This window comes from Xenopus tropicalis, chromosome 5 (genome assembly GCF_000004195.4).
Source record: "Xenopus tropicalis strain Nigerian chromosome 5, UCB_Xtro_10.0, whole genome shotgun sequence".
Classification (NCBI taxonomy): Eukaryota; Metazoa; Chordata; class Amphibia; order Anura; family Pipidae; genus Xenopus; species Xenopus tropicalis.
In genome coordinates, this window is record NC_030681.2 from 5,731,812 (window position 1) to 5,759,538 (window position 27,727).

Sequence of the window (27,727 nt, forward strand, 5' to 3'; positions counted from 1 at the left end):
CGGCAGTGTGCCCTGTGCCGTACAGCTGGGAGTGCAACTAGTGCAGGACACATGGAATAGCAGCACAGCCTGCAGTGTACCTAGCGCTGTACAATCGGAATAACTAAGAGTACCTAGCGCTGTACAATCGGAATAACTAAGAGTACCTAGCGCTGTACAATCGGAATAACTAAGAGTACCTAGCGCTGTACAATCGGAATAACTAAGTGTACCTAGCGCTGTACAATCGGAATAACTAAGTGTACCTAGCGCTGTACAATCGGAATAACTAAGAGTACCTAGCGCTGTACAATCGGAATAACTAAGAGTACCTAGCGCTGTACAATCGGAATAACTAAGAGTACCTAGCGCTGTACAATCGGAATAACTAAGAGTACCTAGCGCTGTACAATCGGAATAACTAAGAGTACCTAGCGCTGTACAATCGGGATAACTAAGAGTACCTAGCGCTGTACAATCGGAATAACTAAGAGTACCTAGCGCTGTACAATCGGAATAACTAAGAGTACCTAGCGCTGTACAATCGGGATAACTAAGAGTACCTAGCGCTGTACAATCGGGATAACTAAGAGTACCTAGCGCTGTACAATCGGAATAACTAAGAGTACCTAGCGCTGTACAATCGGGATAACTAAGAGTACCTAGCGCTGTACAATCGGGATAACTAAGAGTACCTAGCGCTGTACAATCGGGATAACTAAGAGTACCTGGGGCAGGACACTTGGATCGGCAGCACAGCCGGCAGCGCACCCAGCACCCTATGGGAGAGAGATCGCACTGACAGCACCCATTGGATTACAGGGCCGGGCCTGGCACTTTATATCTATTCGCCCCACTGGGCGCCCGCTGAGTTGGATTAACAAGGTGGGGGCATCTCTTGCCAGGGTATCAGCGGGTATATGTCTTATGGATCAGCGGGTATACGGCGTGGGGGGGTGATCCGACAGAAAGCAATTATATGGAGAAGTGTCCCAATGTAGGATATGGAGACATGGCACAGTGGGTATGGGGGCACAGTGGGTATGGGGGCACAGTGGGTATGGGGGCACAGTGGGTATGGGGGCACAGTGAGTATGGGGGCACAGTGAGTATGGGGGCACAGTGAGTATGGAGGCACAGTGGGTATGGGGGCACAGTGAGTATGGAGGCACAGTGGGTATGGGGGCACAGTGGGTATGGGGGCACAGTGAGTATGGAGGCACAGTGGGTATGGGGGCACAGTGAGTATGGGGGCACAGTGGGTATGGGGGCACAGTGAGTATGGGGGCACAGTGAGTATGGAGGCACAGTGGGTATGGGGGCACAGTGAGTATGGAGGCACAGTGGGTATGGGGGCACAGTCGCACACATTGCACTGGGTATATGGGTAAATTGTGGGTATATGAGAGGGTATAGAGGGTATATGACACACAGTATAGTGGGTATATGGGCACACAGTACATTGGGTATATGGGCACACAGTATAGAGGGTATATGGCACACAGTATAGAGGGTATATGGGCACACAGTACAGAGGGTATATGGGCACACAGTATAGAGGGTATATGGGCACACAGTATAGTGGGTATATGGGCACACAGTATAGAGGGTATATGGGCACACAGTATAGAGGGTATATGGGCACACGGTATAGAGGGTATATGGGCACACAGTATAGAGGGTATATGGGCACAGGGTACAGAGGGTATATGGGCACACAGTATAGAGGGTATATGGGCACAGGGTACAGAGGGTATATGGGCACACGGTATAGAGGGTATATGGGCACACAGTATAGAGGGTATATGGGCACAGGGTACAGAGGGTATATGGGCACAGGGTACAGCGGGTATATGGGCACAGGGTACAGAGGGTATATGGGCACAGGGTACAGAGGGTATGTGGGCACACAGTATAGAGGGTATATGGGCACACAGTATAGAGGGTATATGGGCACAGAGTACACAGGGTATATGGGCACAGGGTACAGAGGGTATATGGGCACACAGTACAGAGGGTATATGGGCACAGGGTACAGAGGGTATATGGGCACACAGTACAGAGGGTATATGGGCACACAGTACAGAGGGTATATGGGCACAGGGTACAGAGGGTATATGGGCACACAGTACAGAGGGTATATGGGCACAGGGTACAGAGGGTATATGGGCACACAGTATAGAGGGTATATGGGCACACAGTACAGAGGGTATATGGGCACACAGTACAGAGGGTATATGGGCACAGGGTACAGAGGGTATATGGGCACAGGGTACAGAGGGTATATGGGCACACAGTATAGAGGGTATATGGGCACACAGTACAGAGGGTATATGGGCACAGGGTACAGAGGGTATATGGGCACAGGGTACAGAGGGTATATGGGCACAGGGTACAGTGGGTATATGGGCACACATTGGGTGCCAGTGTCTGATTGCCTTTCCGTATGTGTTTTTTGAAGATTGGACCCCGGCAGCCTCCCACCCTGTGAGTTCAGAGCTCAGATCATGTACCAGGATTATCCAGGGAATTTCGACAGCTCCTCCCGTGGCAGCAGCAGCTCCCCAGCCCAGCCTGAGGGTTACCCCAGCAGCACCTTATCTACCTCCATCCTGCAGGTGAGGGTCACTCTCCCTTCCCATTTGCCCCCCCCCTTCTGTAATCTCTGCCTCTCCCTGTGTATTCCCTCCCCACTCCCAGAACATTCCTGCCTTTGTCCTCTGTATTACATGCCTGTGTCTGCTTTATCTTGTGTTACTGCCCCCTGTACTGCCCACTGTACTGCCCGCTGTACTGCCCACTGTACTGCCCCCTGTACTGCCCACTGTACTGCCCACTGTACTGCCCACTGTACTGCCCACTGTACTGCCCCCTGTACTGCCCACTGTACTGCCCCCTGTACTGCCCCCTGTACTGCCCCCTGTACTGCCCCCTGTACTGCCAACTGTACTGCCCCCTGTACTGCCCGCTGTACTGCCCACTGTACTGCCCACTGTACTGCCCGCTGTACTGCCCGCTGTACTGCCCCCTGTACTGCCCGCTGTACTGCCCGCTGTACTGCCCCCTGTACTGCCCACTGTACTGCCCCCTGTACTGCCCACTGTACTGCCCACTGTACTGCCCCCTGTACTGCCCCCTGTACTGCCCCCTGTACTGCCCACTGTACTGCCCCCTGTACTGCCCACTGTACTGCCCCCTGTACTGCCCACTGTACTGCCCGCTGCCCCCTGTACTGCCCTCTGCCCGCTGTACTGCCCACTGCCCTCTGCCCGCTGTGCTGCCCGCTGCCCTCTGTACTGCCCCCTGTACTGCCCGCTGCCCTCTGTACTGCCCGCTTCCCTCTGTACTGCCCCCTGTACTGCCCGCTGCCCTCTGTACTGCCCGCTTCCCTCTGTACTGCCCCCTGTACTGCCCTCTGCCCACTGTACTGCCCTCTGCCCACTGTACTCCCCGCTGCCCCCTGCCCTCTGTACTGCCCACTGAACTGCCCCCTGTACTGCCCTCTGCCCACTGTACTGCCCCCTGTACTCCCCGCTGCCCCCTGTACTGCCGCCCCCCCACCTACATTGTACAGTATTAGGGTGCAGTTTCTATGTACCCTGCCTGTTTAGCCTACACATACTATGGGGTGCCCTTTAGTAACCCCCCTACATACAACACTGGGGACCCAGGGCCCCTCCCAGCCCCTCTCCCCGAGCTGCTCACACTCTGCATTTTTGAATTTGGTTCTTGGGTTCTGAGCTGTCAGATGCTCTGCCTGTCATTGGCTGCCGCCGTCCCCTGTGACCTCCCTATGATTCATGGGTAGAAGTGTGTCGAGAGCACATGGTGAATTTAACCCCAGGATCCCCAGTGTGCGTGGAGTGTACATTACATGGGGGACCCTGGGAAATGATTCCAGATCCCTTAACCCATTCCCTGCTGATCCATGAAGTGTTGTGTAGCTTTATGAGAGGTTGTATAAGGTTGTCTCAGCACCTAATAGATATCCTAATATACAGGCAGATCTGATTGTATCAGTAAATATTCAGCAAAGCAGGATTTGTTAATTCTCTTTTTTCCTTAATTTTCCGTTTGCTCCTCTGAGTAAAAATGATGTTGCACCTACAGACTTCCTATGAAAGAGCTCCCCCCGGTGGCCGGTTTTATTACTACCGAACATTACATTTCTAGTACAAAGCATCACCCTCAGACTTTTTACCCTTGAGGAGGAGCCCTAATTTGTTACTATGAGGTCTAATTACTAAGTTGCCCCCCGTTAGGGCCCAGAGCATGTTTCCAGCTTGGCACAGACGAGGTTTCCTGCCACTTGGCACACAGCCCCCCCTCTTTATAAATCACATGCCAGCTATGTCAGAACTGGCGGGGTGATGTCGAAATTTCCTGGCAGCCGCCGCTGCAATTGAGAGAAAAGGCAGGAAAATCACAGCAGGTTATGGATCGGGGATGTTGCACAATTCGGTTTTATTGCGACGTGTGAGTGGTCGAACTGAATATCCCGAGCCCCTCCCTCTCTGCACAGAGGATGCTGGGAATCGTAGTTGCATAAAGCAGTTTGGGTTCCAGGGGTAGGATAGGAATGTAGCACTTACCCTGTTGTGGCACTGAGTGGGTTAAACTCCAGCCAAGAGGTCTCCCCCCCCCCCTGTACTTTGTTTGATCGATTAGAAGCAGCTTAATCAAACAGTAAAGTTCACTGTGCCGGCGCCACACCCTGCCCACCTTGTAGTACTCAGTACTGATAGGCACCGCGGCTGGGGGCTGCCCCTTGTCTTTGTGCTGTGCCCTCCCTGTGGGGACTGGCATGTTCCACTGCATCTCATAGCAGGGGGGGTATAGACAAAGGAATCCCCTCCAGAGGGAGACGGTGGAATAGCTTGGTCCTGTGAGCTTGCAATCTACCCAGCCAGACATGTTGTTATGTATGTCTCTTGGAATCTGCCGTAATCTCTTTTCTTATACTCATTAACCGCCCGTGTCTGCCCTGAAGGTGCCCTCCCTGTCGGGGTTACTTGGGCCGGCATGTTCCACTAGGAGTTCAGATAGGTGAAGACTGTTCCATCTGGACAGTGGTGGGTGGAGCTTGTTCCTATGAGCTTACCATCTAATAACTCATCCCCCTCCTTTTAACCTATTAACGCCCCACTGCTCCTGCCCCGCTCACCCTACTTATGCTTATTACCTGCCCCCTGCAATAAACCCCCAGTATTATTATTATTAACATTTATTTATAAAGCGCCAACATATCCCGCAGCGCTGTACAATAAGTGGGTTACATACATTGGGCATACAGAGTAACATATAAAGCAATCAGTAACCAATACAGGAGGGGAAGAGAGCCCTGCCCAAAAGAGCTTACACTCTACAAGGAGTAACATATAAAGCAATCAGTAACCGATACAAGAGGGGAAGGGAGCCCTGCCCAAAAGAGCTTACACTCTACAAGGAGTAACATATAAAGCAATCAGTAACCGATACAGGAGGGGAAGAGAGCCCTGCCCCAAAGAGCTTACACTCTACAAGGAGTAACATATAAAGCAATCAGTAACCGATACAAGAGGGGAAGAGAGCCCTGCCCCAAAGAGCTTACACTCTACAAGGAGTAACATATAAAGCAATCAGTAACCGATACAAGAGGGGAAGAGAGCCCTGCCCCAAAGAGCTTACACTCTACAAGGAGTAACATATAAAGCAATCAGTAACCGATACAAGAGGGGAAGAGAGCCCTGCCCAAAAGAGCTTACACTCTACAAGGAGTAACATATAAAGCAATCAATAACCGATACAGGAGGGGAAGAGAGCCCTGCCCAAAAGAGCTTACACTCTACAAGGAGTAACATATAAAGCAATCATTAACCGATACAGGAGGGGAAGGGAGCCCTGCCCAAAAGAGCTTACACTCTACAAGGAGTAACATATAAAGCAATCAGTAACCGATACAGGAGGGGAAGGGAGCCCTGCCCCAAAGAGCTTACACTCTACAAGGAGTAACATATAAAGCAATCAGTAACCGATACAGGAGGGGAAGAGAGCCCTGCCCAAAAGAGCTTACACTCTACAAGGAGTAACATATAAAGCAATCAATAACCGATACAAGAGGGAAGGGAGCCCTGCCCAAAAGAGCTTACACTCTACAAGGAGTAACATATAAAGCAATCAATAACCGATACAAGAGGGGAAGGGAGCCCTGCCCAAAAGAGCTTACACTCTACAAGGAGTAACATATAAAGCAATCAATAACCGATACAAGAGGGGAAGGGAGCCCTGCCCAAAAGAGCTTACACTCTACAAGGAGTAACATATAAAGCAATCAGTAACCGATACAAGAGGGGAAGGGAGCCCTGCCCAAAAGAGCTTACACTCTACAAGGTGGAAGGGTTGAGACTATTAACCCATTGTGCGCCTAAGGATGATTTCCCCCCCATGGGGCGGCGACACTGGAATAAGATAGAAAAACGTAGGACAAGATGGCGACTGTAATTCGTGTATTGGTATTGCCTACAGTTGTTCTTAGGGTACAACTCCCAGCACCCTCTGGCAGCTAAAGGGTTACAGGCTGGGCATTTCTGATTTATGTAAAGGAATTCATTTTATAGTGTATAGTTCCTCTGTACTGAGCCCCTTTAGTGGCCGGATGGTAACGGCTGGGGGCATTGGGGGCATTTGCAGGTCCCAGTGAGGGAATGGCAGAATGTGGGAAATTCAACAGGATGATGTCAGTGAGGGCTGAGCTGCAGACATTGAGTTCTGCCAACTGATCCACTTATTACTGGAAAGGGCAGCGGCCCAGACTGGTTATGTTCATGCTGCCTGACACGCAGGCCTCGCTAACTGGCAGGACTCCCAGCACGTGTGGGGCAAGGCGCAATACTGACCCCTACTGGGCTGCCCTGGGAACTGGGCTAAAGGGAATGTCTGTTTAACTATTTATGGTGCTGGATTATCATCAAAAGACTGGGAGTTTCATTGTGGTTCTGGGGTGACTGGGAGTTGTAGTCCATTGACTGGGGAAACTTACCCGTGTAAGGGTGAAGACACACTGAGCTACTTAGTAGCAGCTACTAAACACCAGAAAATCCCCTGAGAATTGCCCCTGCTAAACACACGTAGAGACAATTATCAGTAAATGATCAGCACTGTCTGTTTTAGTAGCCGCGACAAGTAGCTGCTACTAAGTAGCTCTGTGTGTCTTCACCCTAAAAAGTGAATAAAGAGTGATGGGACTATTAATAGAGATACCACTGCCATGAAGTGCTTAAGGGTGAAGACACACAGAGCTACTAGTAGCAGCTACTTGACGCGGCTACTAAAACAGACAGTGCTGATCATTTACTGATAATTGTCTCTACGTGTGTTTAGCAGACTCTCAGTATTGTCTATGGCAGGGGATTTTCTGGTGTTTAGTAGCTGCTACTAAGTAGCTCAGTGTGTCTTCACCTTTACTGCACTACTGTTTGCTTGTACTCCCTCTCTAACGCTCTAAGCTGGGGCAATGTTTCTTGTTAGCTGTATGCCCAATACCCCTCTGCCCAATTGCCCCCGGACAGAGCTGCCCAGCCTGGTTGGTGGCTACAGAGTTTGGCAGCTGCTTGACTTCTCCTGGTTGGCAGTCACCGCCAGAGAAAGAGGGACAGTAAGTCAAGTTGCCAGACATGGTAGCCACTAACCTCCCTGCCCAGCTTGGCAAAAGGGGAGGGGCCTGTGTAGGGACTTTAATGTGTGTTTTTTGGTTTCTCCTTCAGTTTGTAAGGGATTTGGCTCCTATAAGGCTGCGCTGTTGTTTTTCCACTTCTAAGAGGGCGGTGAACAGACCAGGACTTAAATCCCAGGATTGTAAAATGAATTAATTGTTACCATGGTACTGATACATGAGAATGGATAGAATGGTACAGGAGAGTGGATAGAATGGTACAGGAGAGTGGATAGAATGGTACAGGAGAGTGGATAGAATGGTACAGGAGAGTGGATAGAATGGTACTAGAGAATGGATAGAATGGTACAGGAGAATGGATAGAATGGTACTGGAGAGTGGATAGAATGGTACTAGAGAATGGATAGAATGGTACAGGAGAATGGATAGAATGGTACTGGAGAGTGGATAGAATGGTACTAGAGAATGGATAGAATGGTACAGGAGAATGGATAGAATGGTACAGGAGAATGGATAGAATGGTACTAGAGAATGGATAGAATGGTACAGGAGAATGGATAGAATGGTACAGGAGAATGGATAGAATGGTACAGGAGAATGGATGGAATGGTACAGGAGAATGGATAGAATGGTACAGAAGAATGGACAGAATGGATAGAATGGTACAGGAATATTGATATAATGGTACTAAAGAATGGATAGAATGTTACAGAATATAGGATATAATGATGCAGGTTAATGGACGGGAGAATGGTTACACTGATACATGAGATTGGATAGAATAATACAGGGGAATAGATAGAATGGTACAAGCTCTTGGTGGGTTATGTTTGTCCCCCTTCGACTGAGCAGCCATTTTTGATCTTTTCTCACTAAAGGGGCGGGGCATGCAGGTGCAAGTCTATAAATACGAACAAGTGGAGGTGGAAGGGAAGTGTAGTAAGGTCACTGGTAGAGTTCGGCCCAAACTTGCCCCTGACCCTTGTAAGATGTTTGGATGCTGCCCTGAACCTACCCCCACCCCCCAGGTTCTGGTCCGGCCCATCACTATTATATATTTATTTATCTCTCAGGGCGCTATGGTACTGGTACTGGTCTCATTGGACCTTGTTAGGCAGTGACAGTGCTATGGGCTGTACTATTAGTTTAAATGAATAACCTGCTGTAACCCTGGTGCTTTCCCTGCAGCCGCCTTGTCTCTGTTCTACAGAGTGGCCCCTGCCCATTACTGGGTCACATGGTACATTTCTCACTTGTTTTGGTCCTGAGGCCGCTCTCACCTCGGCTGACAGTGTTCTCTGTAATTGCCCAATTCTCCCCGCCTGTCACAGGGCAGGGTGCGGCACCCACACACGGGAGAACAGGGTGCACCTCTCTGTGAGGCCAAAGGAATATGGCAGTTCCCACCCATGAGTATAAATAGAAACATATACAGGGAAGGAATGCAGAGAGGTCCCCCACCCCGAGTCATTAGGGACATAATGATCCACTCCGGGCAACACCGACACCTTCTCTCACTTAGTGACGAGGAATTAGGCCCCGAACAATGCGGGACTGGGTCATTATCCTCCTAATTACACCTGTCAGTGTTCTATACCCCTCCCCCCCCCCAACTGTAACCAGTATGGCAGCTCCTACCCATATGTATAAATACAAATATACAGAGAAGGTATGTTCTGGGCACACAATAAGCTGTACCCCCATACTGTACTGTCTAAGGGAAACACTATGGCACCCCCTACCCATATGTATAAATACAAATATACAGACAGGAATGTTCTGGGCACACAATAAGCTGTACCCCCATACTGTACTGTCTAAGGGAAACACTATGGCACCCCCTACCCATATGTATAAATACAAATATACAGAGAAGGAATGTTCTGGGCACACAATAAGCTGTACCCCCATACTGTACTGTCTAAGGGAAACACTATGGCACCTCCTACCCATATGTATAAATACAAATATACAGAGAAGGAATGTTCTGGGCACACAATAAGCTGTACCCCCATACTGTACTGTCTAAGGGAAACACTATGGCACCCCCTACCCATATGTATAAATACAAATATACAGACAGGAATGTTCTGGGCACACAATATAACAATATAGTCATTGCCCCCATATGATATACAGTAGAGAGAAGGAACATGCTATAAATACGGGGCCCCCCTTACAAGAAGAGAGCAGGCGCTGGATGTTCTTGGTACATGCAAAGCCGCACGTTATTTAAAGACTGGTTTCCCTTTCACATCGAGGTTTCACTTTGTATCACTGGGATTAGTCACATTAATTGGCCCCATACAGGGCTCCTATATACTGAGAGAAGCAAGAAACTCAGTCTCTAAAGGGGATATAAACCCAACATTATAATGTTGCCTAATGAAACAGAATATAATTCTCAGCAACTCCCCAAAATCCATTCATCCCTCATTCTCACTGGGTTTATAGTTATGTGTAACTGTCACTGTGTCTGTCCCTTTCCCTTCCCTGCACTGCTGGTTTTGACTCCTGATACAACTCCCCAATACCCATTCATTCCTCATTCTCACTGGGTTTATAGTTATGTGTAACTGTCACTGTGTCTGTCCCTTTCCCTTCCCTGCACTGCTGGTTCTGACTCCTGATACAACTCCCCAATATCCATTCATTCCTCATTCTCACTGGGTTTATAGTTATGTGTAACTGTCACTGTGTCTGTCCCTTTCCCTTCTCTGCACTGTTGGTTCTGACTCCTGATACAACTCCCCAATATCCATTCATTCCTCATTCTCACTGGGTTTATAGTTATGTGTAACTGTCACTGTGTCTGTCCCTTTCCCTTCCCTGCACTGCTGGTTCTGACTCCTGATACAACTCCCCAATATCCATTAATTCCTCATTCTCACTGGGTTTATAGTTATGTGTAACTGTCACTGTGTCTGTCCCTTTCCCTTCCCTGCACTGCTGGTTCTGACTCCTGATACAACTCCCCAATACCCATTCATCCCTCATTCTCACTGGGTTTATAGTTATGTGTAACTGTCACTGTGTCTGTCCCTTTCCCTTCCCTGCACTGCTGGTTCTGACTCCTGATACAACTCCCCAATACCCATTCATCCCTCATTCTCACTGGGTTTATAGTTATGTGTAACTGTCACTGTGTCTGTCCCTTTCCCTTCTCTGCACTGCTGGTTCTGACTCCTGATACAACTCCCCAATATCCATTCATTCCTCATTCTCACTGGGTTTATAGTTATGTGTAACTGTCACTGTGTCTGTCCCTTTCCCTTCCCTGCACTGCTGGTTCTGACTCCTGATACAGAACCAGTAGCACAGAGAATATAAACAGCCGGTCAGACTCAGCTTTTAATAGCAATGATGTTTACACACAACTTTAAAACAAAAGGAACAAAATAATGAATGGTTATTGGGAAGATAATTTTGGGGGGTGTATATCCCCTTTAATCCTTTCTTTATCAGTGTATTGGCAAGCAAGTTATGACGCCCTTCGGCGTCCGAAGTGTTAAAGCAGGCTGGGCTGGGCCAATAGAGCAGGTTGGAGCTTGTTGAAAAGGAATTTTGGAAGTGATGAGACTCACACCCAGTGTCCTTACAGCTGCTGATTAACCCTTTATGGTCACTTGTATATACCCTAACCCTTTATTAACCCTTTATGGTCACTTATATACACCCTAACCCTTATTAACCCCCAGTTTGGTCAGTTTTTCAGGAGCCATTAACCTTGTCAGGGAACGAGCACCCTCTGGCCTTGCAGATGTTGCTGAACTACAGCCCTCAGCACTATGTTGGCAGAAGGTTGTTGGAGTCCAGCAAGTCAGAAATTGCCCCTTGTGTCCCCAAAACTCCCAGCATCCCCTGTAAGCCATTGGAATGCCATATACGCCTCTGGCTGTTATAGGGTTATAACCATCCCTGGTATGACACAATCCAGGGGGCGCGGGGTTAACTCTTCCTCCCACCACCTTCACATATTTCTGCCACATTGCTCAGATTCCATGGAGGCTGCTGTTACAATGTTCCCAGAAAGGAAGCAGTTGCTCAACCCCATTATCCAACCTGGGAATTTCTCTGCTGAACATTTTGGGGGGGGGGGATTGCTATAAAATAAATCTCTCGGGGGGGCCCTTAAACGCTTCCCGGGGAAGTCAATTCATTTTTTGGTCCAGTTTTATTGCGCCGGCCAATGGCTGGGGGGGTTACATTCCAAACATCAAGAGAGATTTCCCAGAAGTAAAGGGCACCCTTCCCAGAAGGCTCTCTGCTGCCCCCTGTGGCCCATGGTGGGGGGAGGGGGGGGGTAGGTTCCTGGGATTGTGTGACTTCCAGTAAGCACTGGGACGAGTGGGAGCCAAGGGATGGGATTTGGGCTTTTTGGAAACGCCTGTTCCCATCCATTGAGATATAATAAATGCCAGGGTGCATTGCTGAGGGCTGAGTCAGCGCCTCGGGGGTTACATCATCTGTACCAGTGACTAAACACTTTGCTCCCCCCCCCCCCCACTCTCACTATTGGTATGTTCTGTGTATGAAGGGACCCCTGTACCAGTGACTAAACACTTTGCTCCCCCCCCCACTCTCACTATTGGTATGTTCTGTGTATGAAGGGACCCCTGTACCAGTGACTAAACACTTTGCTCCCCCCCCACTCTCACTATTGGTATGTTCTGTGTATGAAGGGACCTCTGTACCAGTGACTAAACACTTTGCTCCCCCCCCACTCTCACTATTGGTATGTTCTGTGTATGAAGGGGACCCCTGTACCAGTGACTAAACACTTTGCTCCCCCCCCCACTCTCACTATTGGTATGTTCTGTGTATGAAGGGACCCCTGTACCAGTGACTAAACACTTTGCTCCCCCCCCACTCTCACTATTGGTATGTTCTGTGTATGAAGGGACCTCTGTACCAGTGACTAAACACTTTGCTCCCCCCCCCACTCTCACTATTGGTATGTTCTGTGTATGAAGGGACCCCTGTACCAGTGACTAAACACTTTGCTCCCCCCCCCACTCTCACTATTGGTATGTTCTGTGTATGAAGGGACCCCTGTACCAGTGACTAAACACTTTGCTCCCCCCCCCACTCTCACTATTGGTATGTTCTGTGTATGAAGGGACCCCTGTACCAGTGACTAAACACTTTTGCTCCCCCCCCACTCTCACTATTGGTATGTTCTGTGTATGAAGGGACCCCGTACCAGTGACTAAACACTTTGCTCCCCCCCACTCTCACTATTGGTATGTTCTGTGTATGAAGGGACCTCTGTACCAGTGACTAAACACTTTGCTCCCCCCCCCCACTCTCACTATTGGTATGTTCTGTGTATGAAGGGACCCCTGTACAGTGACTAAACACTTTGCCCCCCCCCCACTCTCACTATTGGTATGTTCTGTGTATGAAGGGACCCCTGTACCAGTGACTAAACACTTTGCTCCCCCCCCCCCACTCTCACTATTGGTATGTTCTGTGTATGAAGGGACCCCTGTACCAGTGACTAAACACTTTGCTCCCCCCCCACTCTCACTATTGGTATGTTCTGTGTATGAAGGGACCCCTGTACCAGTGACTAAACACTTTGCTCCCCCCCCCACTCTCACTATTGGTATGTTCTGTGTATGAAGGGACCCCTGTACCAGTGACTAAACACTTTGCTCCCCCCCACTCTCACTATTGGTATGTTCTGTGTATGAAGGGACCCCTGTACCAGTGACTAAACATTTTGCTCCCCCCCCACTCTCACTATTGGTATGTTCTGTGTATGAAGGGACCCCTGTACCAGTGACTAAACACTTTGCTCCCCCCCCACTCTCACTATTGGTATGTTCTGTGTATGAAGGGACCCCTGTACCAGTGACTAAACACTTTGCTCCCCCCCACTCTCACTATTGGTATGTTCTGTGTATGAAGGGACCCCTGTACCAGTGACTAAACACTTTGCTCCCCCCCCCCACTCTCACTATTGGTATGTTCTGTGTATGAAGGGACCCCTGTACCAGTGACTAAACAATTTGCTCCCCCCACTCTCACTATTGGTATGTTCTGTGTATGAAGGGACCCCTGTACCAGTGACTAAACACTTTGCTCCCCCCCACTCTCACTATTGGTATGTTCTGTGTATGAAGGGACCCCTGTACCAGTGACTAAACACTTTGCTCCCCCCCCCACTCTCACTATTGGTATGTTCTGTGTATGAAGGGACCCCTGTACCAGTGACTAAACACTTTGCTCCCCCCCACTCTCACTATTGGTATGTTCTGTGTATGAAGGGACCCCTGTACCAGTGACTAAACACTTTGCTCCCCCCCCACTCTCACTATTGGTATGTTCTGTGTATGAAGGGACCCCTGTACCAGTGACTAAACACTTTGCTCCCCCCCCTCTCACTATTGGTATGTTCTGTGTATGAAGGGACCCCTGTACCAGTGACTAAACACTTTGCTCCCCCCCACTCTCACTATTGGTATGTTCTGTGTATGAAGGGACCCCTGTACCAGTGACTAAACACTTTGCTCCCCCCCCCACTCTCACTATTGGTATGTTCTGTGTATGAAGGGACCCCCCTATAAAAGGCAGGCTAAAAGGAACCCCAAAAGCTGTTTCTGCCTGTGGCGGAGCCTCTAGTGGGCGTAGGGTCCCATCCATGGGAATGTTGAGCAAAGCAGCCCCAAGGTGGGGGAGGACCTGGGTTCACTGAGCAGGAAAAGCCAGATGAAGCCTGATTGGTCAGTACCATGTTCCTTTAATCCCTGTAATCTGCACCTACACCTCAGGGACCCGAGTCCTTGGGGCTATTGGGAAACTGCTTTGCACACCTGCCCGGATACAGGCAGCTTCATCAGAAGTGGGAATGTGTGGGCAGGGAAGCAGCTTCGCTACACCTGTCCTCCTAGTGTAAGGCTCTAATAAAACTGCCACTGGACATATACAATCCATCCACCCTGCTTTATGGCTGAGATTCTAGCTATCTGTATAACAGAGCATTCTGTCACAGTGGCACAGATCCTATCTGATCCCCCCATTGTAAGCAGCAGTCCTGCCCTGCTTTATGGCTGAGATTCTAGCTATCTGTATAACAGAGCATTCTGTCACAGTGGCACAGATCCTATCTGATCCCCCCCATTGTAAGGAGCAGTCCTGCCCTGCTTTATGGCTGAGATTCTAGCTATCTGTATAACAGAGCATTCTGTCACAGTGGCACAGATCCTATCTGATCCCCCCATTGTAAGCAGCAGTCCTGCCCTGCTTTATGGCTGAGATTCTAGCTATCTGTATAACAGAGCATTCTGTCACAGTGGCACAGATCCTATCTGATCCCCCCATTGTAAGCAGCAGTCCTGCCCTGCTTTATGGCTGAGATTCTAGCTATCTGTATAACAGAGCATTCTGTCACAGTGGCACAGATCCTATCTGATCCCCCCCATTGTAAGCAGCAGTCCTGCCCTGCTTTATGGCTGAGATTCTAGCTATCTGTATAACAGAGCATTCTGTCACAGTGGCACAGATCCTATCTGATCCCCCCATTGTAAGCAGCAGTCCTGCCCTGCTTTATGGCTGAGATTCTAGCTATCTGTATAACAGAGCATTCTGTCACAGTGGCACAGATCCTATCTGATCCCCCCATTGTAAGCAGCAGTCCTGCCCTGCTTTATGGCTGAGATTCTAGCTATCTGTATAACAGAGCATTCTGTCACAGTGGCACAGATCCTATCTGATCCCCCCATTGTAAGCAGCAGTCCTGCCCTGCTTTATGGCTGAGATTCTAGCTATCTGTATAACAGAGCATTCTGTCACAGTGGCACAGATCCTATCTGATCCCCCCCATTGTAAGCAGCAGTCCTGCCCTGCTTTATGGCTGAGATTCTAGCTATCTGTATAACAGAGCATTCTGTCACAGTGGCACAGATCCTATCTGATCCCCCCATTGTAAGCAGCAGTCCTGCCCTGCTTTATGGCTGAGATTCTAGCTATCTGTATAACAGAGCATTCTGTCACAGTGGCACAGATCCTATCTGATCCCCCATTGTAAGCAGCAGTCCTGCCCTGCTTTATGGCTGAGATTCTAGCTATCTGTATAACAGAGCATTCTGTCACAGTGGCACAGATCCTATCTGATCCCCCCATTGTAAGCAGCAGTCCTGCCCTGCTTTATGGCTGAGATTCTAGCTATCTGTATAACAGAGCATTCTGTCACAGTGGCACAGATCCTATCTGATCCCCCATTGTAAGCAGCAGTCCTGCCCTGCTTTATGGCTGAGATTCTAGCTATCTGTATAACAGAGCATTCTGTCACAGTGGCACAGATCCTATCTGATCCCCCCATTGTAAGCAGCAGTCCTGCCCTGCTTTATGGCTGAGATTCTAGCTATCTGTATAACAGAGCATTCTGTCACAGTGGCACCGATCCTATCTGATCCCCCCATTGTAAGCAGCAGTCCTGCCCTGCTTTATGGCTGAGATTCTAGCTATCTGTATAAAAGAGCATTCTGTCACAGTGGCACAGATCCTATCCCCCCCATTGTAAGCAGCAGTCCTGCCCTGCTTTGTGGCTAAGATTCTAGCTATCTGTATAACAGAGCATTCTGTCACAGTGGCACAGATCCTATCTGATCCCCCCCATTGTAAGCAGCAGTCCTGCCCTGCTTTATGGCTGAGATTCTAGCTATCTGTATAACAGAGCATTCTGTCACAGTGGCACAGATCCTATCTGATCCCCCCATTGTAAGCAGCAGTCCTGCCCTGCTTTATGGCTGAGATTCTAGCTATCTGTATAACACAGCCAGAGCCTGTGCCCTTAGCTACCTGCCAGTGCCTATCTGCGCAGCAGTGCATGGGTTAAGCACCACACCTGAGCTTTGATAGTGAGTGCAACAATGGGACAGAGGGAGCGAGAGTGCAGGTAGCAGCTGCTTCTTACATTGGGTGGCACTTACCCAAACTCCGCCCACCTCACCTGGGGCTCAGCTGTCAGACAGGGAGAAGCAGCAGGAGTGGCCGGTGTGCGGAGGCTCAGTGAGTATCGTGGTATTTATGTACCTCTTATAGTTTATCCGGCATCTGGTTGGACCGCTCTACCTTCCTTTACTTACCCCCCACTAACGAACCTACTCCGTGTAATTAACTGCACTTTGCCCAGCAGCTCCACTTGTAGGAGGAGGGGGAGTAAAGGAGCCGCAGTCGCCCTAATTCCTCTCTTTCCTGGAACTGGGTGTAACTGTGGAGTAGTGTGTATAGTAAGGCAAGCGGAAGCTGTATCTGTTGGGCAGGGGGTATAATAAAGCCAGGGGGGCAATAACACTTTGTATTAGGGCTGGTGTTGTACTAAGGTTCAGAGAACCGGATGTCAGAGGCTGCTGGGAGTCAATAACAGCTGGAGGGTTGCAGGTTGGCCCACCAAGCGTTATAGTAATAATGGGCCTGACACTGGGTATTTGGCTGAGAGCTGCGCCCACTAAGGCGACCAGTTTGCTCCCCATTTTTATCCAAATAGTATACAGGATATCTCCCCGGGCCAGAAACTGGCAGTGGAATCATTTAAAGGGGAAATATACCAAACAAGCAGCTTCTAGAGTGATATATATACTACGTAATACAGTCATGATGCCATCGAAAAAGGTCAAGTGGGGCTGTTAAGCAGTCTGGGGGGGGGGGCACAGTTGGCCTGGGGGTCCCCCAGATGGACAACCCTCATGTAGGCAATGATATTGTACAACTGTATTTAGTTACAGGCCAGGCTGGAAGTTTGACTGATATCTGGTTGCTATGGACAGATGGATAGGATAGTTGCCTAGGGCCCCAGTTTGGATGCTGACAGATGAGTTTAAAGCAAATTATTTAAAAACCCCAACTTACCAAGTAAAGGCAAAGTTAACCTTTACATAAGTATATCTGGCTGCTGTGTGTATATAGGACCTTGCTCAGTTTGGGAATATTATGGCTCGTTCCCGGGGCCCAGGGACTAGCAGAACATTCCTGCTCCCAGTGACGTCTTTCCAGTTCAGACGTCGGGCGCTTTGTTTGCGGATCTCAGCCCTGCCTTTGTCTGTCACTGGGTGTAATGTCAGCTCCTGATTTCCAGCCGGCCAGTCCGCTATTGGCTTAGAGTGAGCACAGGCTCCGGCAGAACTACAACTGCCTACACCCACCTTGTGAAAGAGAACTGCTTGGTGTTCCCTGCATGACCCAGTTGGCTTTACCTCTGGTGGGGACTAATAAGAATGTGGTAGGGAACATAGATTGTAAGCTCAACTGGGGCAGGAACTGATGGGAATGTGATAGGGACCTTAGATTGTAAGCTCACTGGGGCTAGGACTGATGGGAATGTGATAGGGACCTTAGATTGTAAGCTCACTGGGGCTAGGACTGATGGGAATGTGATAGGGACCTTAGATTGTAAGCTCACTGGGGCTAGGACTGATGGGAATGTGATAGGGACCTTAGATTGTAAGCTCACTGGGGCAGGGACTGATGGGAATGTGATAGGGACCTTAGATTGTAAGCTCACTGGGGCAGGGACTGATGGGAATGTGATAGGGACCTTAGATTGTAAGCTCACTGGGGCAGGGACTGATGGGAATGTGATAGGGACCTTAGATTGTAAGCTCACTGGGGCAGGGGCTGATGGGAACGTGATAGGGACCTTAGATTGTAAGCTCACTGGGGCAGGGACTGATGGGAATGTGATAGGGACCTTAGATTGTAAGCTCACTGGGGCAGGGGCTGATGGGAATGTGATAGGGACCTTAGATTGTAAGCTCACTGGGGCAGGGACTGATGGGAATGTGATAGGGACCTTAGATTGTAAGCTCACTGGGGCAGGGGCTGATGGGAATGTGATAGGGACCTTAGATTGTAAGCTCACTGGGGCAGGGACTGATGGGAATGGGATAGGGACCTTAGATTGTAAGCTCACTGGGGCAGGGACTGATGGGAATGTGATAGGGACCTTAGATTGTAAGCTCACTGGGGCTAGGACTGATGGGAATGTGATAGGGACCTTAGATTGTAAGCTCACTGGGGCAGGGACTGATGGGAATGGGATAGGGACCTTAGATTGTAAGCTCACTGGGGCTAGGACTGATGGGAATGGGATAGGGACCTTAGATTGTAAGCTCACTGGGGCAGGGACTGATGGGAATGTGATAGGGACCTTAGATTGTAAGCTCACTGGGGCAGGGACTGATGGGAATGTGATAGGGACCTTAGATTGTAAGCTCGCTGGGGCAGGGGCTGATGGGAATGTGATAGGGACCTTAGATTGTAAGATCACTGGGGCAGGGGCTGATGGGAATGTGATAGGGACCTTAGATTGTAAGCTCACTGGGGCAGGGACTGATGGCAATGATGTATAATCTCTGTAATCCTTCAGACAATGTCTACTCTAAATAAATAAAGGATAATAATCAGCAGCTCCAGGTGGAATTCTAGGCTATAGAAAGGGTTAATTCCTGTTCCAGAGCTGATTGGAATCTGGCAGGGGCCAGGTCTGTGGCCCAGACACACATTCCATTTTCTAGGTCTGTTCTACCCCAGGGCAAAACCTTCTGCTGTCACTGTCAGACGGTACCTCCGTGTAGCGCCAGGTGGGGGAGCCGTGATCTAACCCAGGGTGTGCGCCACAATCGGCGTCTAGACACCGCGGAGACACCAGGCCCTCCCTGTGGTTTGCTAGACTGTCTTATAGGGGGTGCAGTCACGGGCGAGAGTGTTTGTGGGACCCTGCCTCTGGGCTAAGGGCAGAGACACTTTATATCAGGTTATTCCATTTAGGAGGAGGGTTGTATTTCAATACTGGAGAACAGCAGGCTGCTTTATTGGACAGAAGATTATATATATTAACCCAAGACATGTCGGTAAAATCACTGCAGCCAATATATTAACCCCAGATATACCAGTAAGATAACTGCATAAAATAGCTTATAACACATTGACCCTAGACATGCCAGTAATATCACTGCAGAAAATAGATTATGAGCATATTAACCCACTGCTAGACTTACAGACTCCCTGCCCCTCCCCTGTAAGATGCCATTAGAGTCCTAGTCCCGCCCACTGCTCGAGTCACAGACTCCCTTCCCTTCTCTGCACACAGAGCTATAAAACAACAAGACAAATCTGTTCCTCGGCCCGTGTTGCTCTGGTTTATCTCTGTGTCCCCTGACTCCATTATTTCTCTGCCCACAGAAATTCAGGACAGATATGCCAGGATCCAGCAGTGCCTTCATCCCCACCGTCAACGCCATCACTACCAGCCAAGACCTTCAGTGGATGGTGCAACCGACTGTCATCACCTCCATGTCCAACCCCTATGGCCGCTCCCATCCTTACAGCCACTCGGTGCCCAACTTGGCTTCAGTCACGGGTCACTCGGCTCTGCAGAGACCGGGCGTCATCAAAACCATCGGCACCACGGCCGGCAGGAGGAGAAGAGACGAGCAGGTAATTCCGTCGGCAGGTTACACTTCCCCTTGATTTCCAGTGTCTTTCCCACAACCGGAACCGACCGGTATCCCTCATACTCAGTGCTGTACCCTCCGACCTTCTATCATAGTGAAATCATTGAACGGAGCCGGGGGAAGGAGAGCAGCGCCGGCTGTAGCACAGATTACAGTTCCAAATGCATGATATTAGCCGAATAAAACTGCTAATATCATGAAAACTAAAAAAAAAATGAATTTAAATTGGAAAAGGTGTTTGGTGGGTAAATTTCCCTTTAAAATCAAATTTTATTTTGTAATTTAAAAGAAACACTGGCTTCAGAAAACAAAAGAAATATTGTTGAAAAGTTGTGCAATGTCCCTGATGTGACCACAGAAGGCGCCGTCACCACTGGTGTCTCTTTACCCCCCCCCCCCCGCTCTTGCCCAACTCTCCCTCCCACCGCAACTTCCTGTGCGTCCAACGATCCTCACTTCTCTTTATGGTCATTTCCAAACCACAAAAGCACAAATTGTTACACTTGTGTTTGTTTGTTTTATGTCTTCCGACAGCTCTCACCTGAGGAAGAGGAGAAACGGAGAGTCCGGAGGGAGCGGAACAAACTGGCGGCAGCGAAATGTCGCAACAGGCGGCGAGAACTGACAGATAAACTGCAGGCCGTACGTATTCACTTCCTGTCCGTGTTTATTGATACGATTCACTCGGAGAAACATTGGGGTAACGGTCACCCTGCTATAGTTCCAGGGGTACCCAGGGCACAAATAAGCACTAACCCCAAATCCCCCCCTAACTGGCCTTCAGGCTGGGCCCCCTTAGCCCATAACAAGGTTACAGATATATAGAAACATTGGGGTAACAGTCACCCCACTATAGTTCCAGGGGTACCCAGGGCACAAATAAGCACTCACCCCAAATCCCCCCCTAACTGGCCTTCAGGCTGGGCCCCCTTAGCCCATAACAAGGTTACAGATATATAGAAACATTGGGGTAACAGTCACCCCGCTATAGTTCCAGGGGTACCCAGGGCACAAATAAGCACTCACCCCAAATCCCCCCCTAACTGGCCTTCAGGCTGGGCCCCCTTAGCCCATAACAAGGTTACAGATATATAGAAACATTGGGGTAACAGTCACCCTGCTATAGTTCCAGGGGCACAAATAAGCACCCCAAATCCCCCCTAACCGAATGACTTCCGTTCCAGGAGACGGAGAAGCTGGAGCAGGAGAAGTCCGGGTTACAGAAAGAGATTGCCGACCTGCAGAAGGAGAAGGATAAGTTGGAGTTCATGCTTGTCGCCCACTCGCCGATGTGCAAGATCAGCACCGATGACCGGACCAACGCCCCCCAGATCGTCCGGCCCGTGAAGGTCGTTATCAAGCAGGAGCCGGTCGAGGAAGTCATTGCAACGACCAAAGTCACCCAACGCTCCGTCATAAAACCAATCAACATCGCCGGAGGTTTCTTCAACGAGGAGCCGCTCAACACTCCCGTCGTTATGTCATCGACGCCCCCCTCCACCCCCAACACCTCCAACCTTGTCTTCACCTACCCAAGTGTCCTGGACCAAGATTCTTCAACCTCCCCTTCGGAATCTTGTTCCAAAGCCCACCGTCGGAGCAGCAGCAGCGGCGACCAATCGTCCGATTCGTTGAACTCGCCCACCCTCCTGGCTTTGTAACCATCACTGTAGAACTTCTTAAGGAACAAAAAGGGAACCGGCTGGTTGGGCGGGATCTTCCCTACCAAGAGTATGATTGTATTTTCAGAACAAGTTCAACGTTTAAACTGGATACCGCGCTCCAACGTGGCCTGGGATCTGCTCGGCCGCAGAGCTGACGATCAAGCTTGCATTCCTTCATACAGATACCAACCTCATGTTTTGAATCCTTTCTCATTCATCGGGGTACCCAAGACATTTCATCCAGTCTTTGTGGTAGAGGATTGATTTTCATTGTTCTGAGGGCACTTTAATGGAATCGCCTCTTCTTATAGAGAGGGGGGGGGTTATTCTTCACTGGATGAAGGTACCGAATTTATTATTGTGTTTTTGTTTTTCAATTGTGAAACTTGCATTTCCCAACATGAACACCATCCCGTCGGCCTTTTGCCAAATCACGTTGGTCGGTTGAGAAGATGGCTTCACAAATGGCGGCTACACTCCAACGGGTACGGAGCTTATACAGTGCCAAAGACCGCTTTTGGGGCAGATTCCCTGAAACTCTCAACTTTTTGGATATGGGCAAAGAAAAAAATATTGTTGGCAATATGTCATCGCCCCTCGTGCCTTTTGGATTCGGAGTTCAGAACCTTTTGCAACGACGCAAATACGCTCGACAAGCCATAGAGGGATAGAACGGATTCTCTCTCCGCCGCGGTCCAGTGAATTCTGTTCCATTAGACGCGCGGAATTCGTGGTGTCGTGACCAGTTCTTCTACTTTTTTTTTGTTTTTGGGTTCCCCGTGCCGGGGCTGGTTACCCCCCCGAGTGCCCCGGAGCTGACGGGATTATGCACATAAGACTTTAGGGTCTTCAGATGCCTTTTTATGTTACTAAGCACAATGCAATAAGTCGTAGAATGTGTTATTCCAACGGGTCGGTGGGGCGGGGGGGCAGAATAATAAGCAAAAAGAAAGAGCTTCAGATCTTATTTAATGAGTGGATACAGGTCTATAAAGGGACGGTGCCGGTAGAATGTAACCATGTAGCGAGATGGGTAGCCGCTATGTACCCCCCACTTCAGGGCGAACCATTAGATATGATCCAAGTGATGGAGTCCCCACCAATGGCTAATTACCGTAACAGGGACCCCAGAAACTAACAAAAAGAGGCTTTTGTCACGTAGGAGCCCCCCCCCCCATCTACATTTATGCACAAATGAGTGCCAGACGCACAGTGGGGATAGTCGCCCATCACTGTAATACACGTTCAGGGTCACTTGACCTTTAAACGAAGCACATAATTGGCACTAATTGGCACTGATTGGCACAAAGGTTCTTGCTAAGCTTCCTTTTATTGGTTCTTCATTCAAAGCTTTTCTTTATTCCTTTTCCTCTTTGTTATCTGAGCAGCCATTGGGTATATCATTCCCGAGTTTGTACCCGTCACTGAGCCCAGATGAGTCCGACGAGTCGCCGTTAATTTCCAATGAGAATAACAATTTGTTGAGTTGCCATTGTCTCCGTAATGTATTTGGGGGATGGGGAAAGGACAAACAATCATTTGTTAAAGACAAACAATTTGAAATATAAAGGGGAGGTTCACCTTCAAATTAACTTTTGGTACGTTATAGAATGGCCTATTCCTAGCAATTTTTCAATTGGTCCTCATTTTTTTAATTGTTTTTGAATTATTTGCCACTCTAGAACCCCAGAAGCCAAAAATCTGTTGCTCTACAAGGGTCCAATTTTGTTATTGTTATAGTTTATTACTTATCTTTCTATTCCGCCCCTTTCCTGTTCATATTCTAATGGCTTACACACATGCCTGCTCGGTTGCTAGGGTAATTCGAACCCTAGCAACAAGATAGCTGTTAAATTTTCAAACTGTAGAGCTGCCAAACAAAAGCTTAATAATTCAAAAACCACCCATCATAAAAAAGGAAGACCAACTGCAAAGTGTCTCTGTACAGCATACTAAATGTTAATTTAAAGGTGAACAACCCAATATATATTTATATTTTTTAATATTTGTTGAGTTCCCATTGTCTCCGTAATGATTTTGGGGGGTAGTGATTATCTGTTGGGGGGTCACCATTTGATATTGGGAGATTTCTGACCCTGCTGAACAATTACAGACAATTTGTGTCTCTGCTTTATACTGAATTTTTGCTATTTGATGCGGACGCAGTAGGAAAAAAAAATAAAAATCTGTTTCTTATATGTGAGAAACCCATAGTATTACATCCCTAGTAAAACTGAAAAAACACTTCAAAAGGTGCTAGGTATCCCCTAAATCTATTGGTGATTTGTTATAATCATATGAATACAGATGCGGGGGCTATGAAATTAACTTTTATTATGATGTAGACAGTGATATTCTGAGACAATTTGCAATTGGTCTTCATTTTTTATCTGCTGTAGTTTTACAGTTATTTAGCATTTAGTTCAGCAGCTATCTGGTTGCTAGGGTCTTGTTTACATTAGCAACCAGGCAGCGGCATGAATGAGAGGCTGGAATATGAATAGAAGAGGGACTAAATAAAAAGATAAGGGATACAAAGTTACAACAAAGACAAATAATTATAAATAAAATTTTATTTGGCAGCTATCTGGTTGCTAGGGTCTTGTTTACCTTAGCAACCAGGCAGTGGCATGAATGAGAGGCTGGAATATGAATAGAAGAGGGACTAAATAAAAAGATAAGGGATACAAAGTTACAACAAAGACAAATAATTATAAATAAATATTATTTGGCAGCTATCTGGTTGCTAGGGTCTTGTTTACCTTAGCAACCAGGCAGTGGCGTGAATGAGAGGCTGGAATATGAATAGAAGAGGGACTAAATAAAAAGGTAAGGGATACAAAGTTACAACAAAGACAAATAATTATAAATAAAATATTATAAATAACAATAATAAATAAAAAATGAAGACCAATTGCAAAGTTGCTAGGGATAGTACATTCTATAACATAATAAATGTTATCATGAAAGATTTTTTTAGAAATGAAAATAACAATCTTTTATATCTTTCAATCGTCAATTTACCCCGTTTAAAAAAACAATATATATATTTATATTTTCCCTAAATCCTGCTGCGAAGTGTAGGGGTGTTTGCTGGGGCCCCTAAGCCATAGATCCGTGGGCAGGGTGGGTTGAGGAGCTAATGCCAAGGTACTTGTGTTAGTTGTTTACAAAAACTGCGTCTGGATGGTTTGTAGCAGACCCTTGGGTTTAAAGGACAAGTCAACCCAAAATATCATCTTTTGCCTGATAAAAGAAAAAAAAATATTTTTGGGGGTTAACTTGTCCTTTAAGAAGCTGGGTTCAAGATTCTTGAAAGCTTTCCTTTTCACATCTGCATTAACTGTATAACGAAAAGAAAAGATCAGTTGACATAGAAGAAACTCAAGTCTTATACGGTGTCTGGTTATGGAAGGGAAGCCAATAAAGGGCAAGTACAACCACAAATTATAGACTCAGATAAATATATTACATTTTAAAAGCCATATCTATCAAGACGAAGCTTTGTTACCTTTGTAGCAGATCACTGAGTATTTTATGATCTGGAATAAAGGGTAACTAGTCCTAATCCCACCCACCAGCAGTGTTGCACCCAGGGAGGAAACCAAAGAGTTAATAGCCAATATTCTCACCACTTACACCAGTTTATTGTCGTATTTTTGAACTGGGACCCCCCCCAGGATCTGCTATGGGAGCAACTATGGCTCCGAATGGTCTTAAAAATCCTTTTTGTTCCCCCCCCCCCCAAGTGTCTCTCTGTCTCCTCCCCCAGCGGTGAAAAACATAAAACTAAAACAACCTATTTATTATAATAATCCACAATTCCAAGAGTTCAGTCGATTTCACTATTTTCAAAAGAGAAAAGAAAAAAAACATCAATGGTTTTTGTGTATTTTGGGAGCTTTTTAATTTTATTCCTTATTTATTATGATATGTTTACATGTTTGGGGGTTTATTCTTGATGTACAGCCGGGCGGGGCTCTAGGGGGCCCCCCGGTGGCTGATGGGGGTATTTTTTTTAGCATTACGATATACATTGTCATTCGTTTCCTTAGGTCTCTGTGTAATGATCCCTCCGCTACAATAGTGATTTATGGTGTATTTCTCAGTATTCTCGCGCACTTAGTACAATGGGAAGCCGTCGGCCGGGGACCAAAATGGAGGCCCAACTTGTCATGTGATGTAATATGGCGGCCACACCCCCCGAGACCCTGAGATTCAGAATGCTGGTAACTTGGGGGTAACTTCAACCCCCCAACCTAGCAGTCCCTGTTATTAATGTATCCGCAGAATGTTCTTCCAGGAATCCGTAGAACCTGGTGCTTTCATAGGGGGCGGGAACCTTCAGCTGCCTTTTTTTGGGGGGGGGCTTAGCATCACTGGGAACCCCGCAAAGTATTACACTACTCCATATTGTCCCTAAACAGCCATAGCTTTTTTATTAATACCGTATCTACCCCCGTGCAGAAATGTCCCCTTAATTGAATATAACTCCCCTTTGTTGTGGTCTTTCAGACAATTTGCAATTGGTCTTTGTTATTTCTATTCTTTTATCCATTTTCTGTTCAGCAGCTCTTAAGTTTAGCATTTGAGCAGCTATCTGGTTGCTAGGTTCCAAATTACCTTAGCAACAGAGGGGGGGGTGGTTTGAATGAGAGGCCGGTAGATGAATAGGAGAGGAGCTGAATAGAAAAAGAAGTTATGAAAAGTAACAATAAAACTAGAGCCTCGCAGAGCAATAGTTTTTTTGGTTGCCGGGGTCAGTGACCCCCTTCCCGTTTGAAAGCTTCCAGTTAGAAGAAGGCAGTTCAAAAGCGATAAATAATTAATAATAAAGACCAATTGAAAAGTTGCTTAGAATTGGATATTCTATAACAGGGGTCCTCAAACTATGGCCTACGGCCTCCCAAGGTCATTTACCTGGGTTGGACTGGGGGGTGAAGGGCCCACCGTGGCTCTCGCCCCAGGGACCCTGCATGTGCCCCCGCCAGCCGCATCCCCTAACCAACCTGCCTCCCACAGGGGCCCCCCTAACCCCCCTCGCAGGGCCCCCCACCCGACGTCCTCCCCCGAGCATGTACATTTAACACATCAGAGGAGGAGCAGTCGGGCAGGGGGAGCGCCAGCAAGGGTCGGGTCTGGGCCACCGGGGCCCACTAGAGCCGGGGCCCACCAGTCCAACCCTGCCCCCCGCCCACACTGCATCCTCACCCCTGGCTACTACCGGTCTGCCTCAGCGTGGCCCTGGAGCCCCAGTACGTCGTGTAACAGTGTCCTAGATAGTTGAAGACTAACTATAGTCCGGCCCCCCAACAGTCTGAGGGACCGTGAACTGGCCCCCCCTGTTTAAAAAGCTTGAGGACCCCTGTTCTATAATATACTTAAAGCTGAACAGACCCATTAAGGGTTGACTGATACCGACGCTAACATTGACTTTGCTGGCAAAGCTTCCTATTAATTCTTACCGTAAGAAAGCAAATACTGCAAATGGCGCCCCCAAATGGCGCTTGTGGCCTCGCTTGAATCCAACGTGTGACATAAAGTCACCGAGGCGGTTCCGCCGGGCCCAGTTGTTGGAAAGGGAATGAGCGAGGGGCGACCAATGACACGAGTGGAAGTGAAACCGTGGGGGGGGGGGGGGTTCCTGCCCTTTGCGCCGGGGGCCGCGGTGCCTTCAGGGAACCAGAATATTTACTGCAGGTCGGTGCGCGGTTCTACCCAAGTGCCAGCTTTATTGTGTGTGTATATATTTTATACTCTCCGGTTGGTAAATGACATTAGTAGCGCCTGTTTCTTAGATTCTTTTTTTTTTTTTTTGATTTATATAAAAGAGGTCTGTGTCCTGTTACCCCCTGGCTTTGCCCTCACCGGGGGGGGGGGGGGGGTCGGGGGGCAACACTTGCATACACTAGAATCAGAAATCTGTAACGATTGGAATTACTTGGCTGATATTGTCGCTTACACCTTAGTTGATG

At 48.2% G+C, this 27,727-nt stretch overlaps 1 protein-coding gene across 2 annotated transcripts; it reads left to right on the top strand.

Annotated features, from left to right (window-relative positions):
- Positions 1 to 672: 672 nt before the first annotated feature.
- Positions 673 to 27,574, top strand: fosl2 (FOS-like antigen 2). Of its 2 annotated transcripts, XM_002938419.5 has the most exons (5): positions 673 to 864; positions 2,441 to 2,597; positions 19,817 to 20,071; positions 20,623 to 20,730; positions 21,273 to 27,222. In XM_002938419.5, exons 2-5 carry the CDS (start codon positions 2,487 to 2,489, stop codon positions 21,747 to 21,749), a joined length of 951 nt encoding a protein of 316 aa, XP_002938465.1. In that variant the 5' UTR covers positions 673 to 864; positions 2,441 to 2,486; the 3' UTR covers positions 21,750 to 27,222. The 2 variants fall into 2 exon arrangements, with proteins under 2 accessions (XP_002938465.1, XP_031757901.1); XM_031902041.1 differs by lacking the exons at positions 673 to 864; positions 2,441 to 2,597 and adding an exon at positions 16,385 to 16,645 and having other exon boundaries at positions 21,273 to 27,574.
- Positions 27,575 to 27,727: the final 153 nt, after the last annotated feature.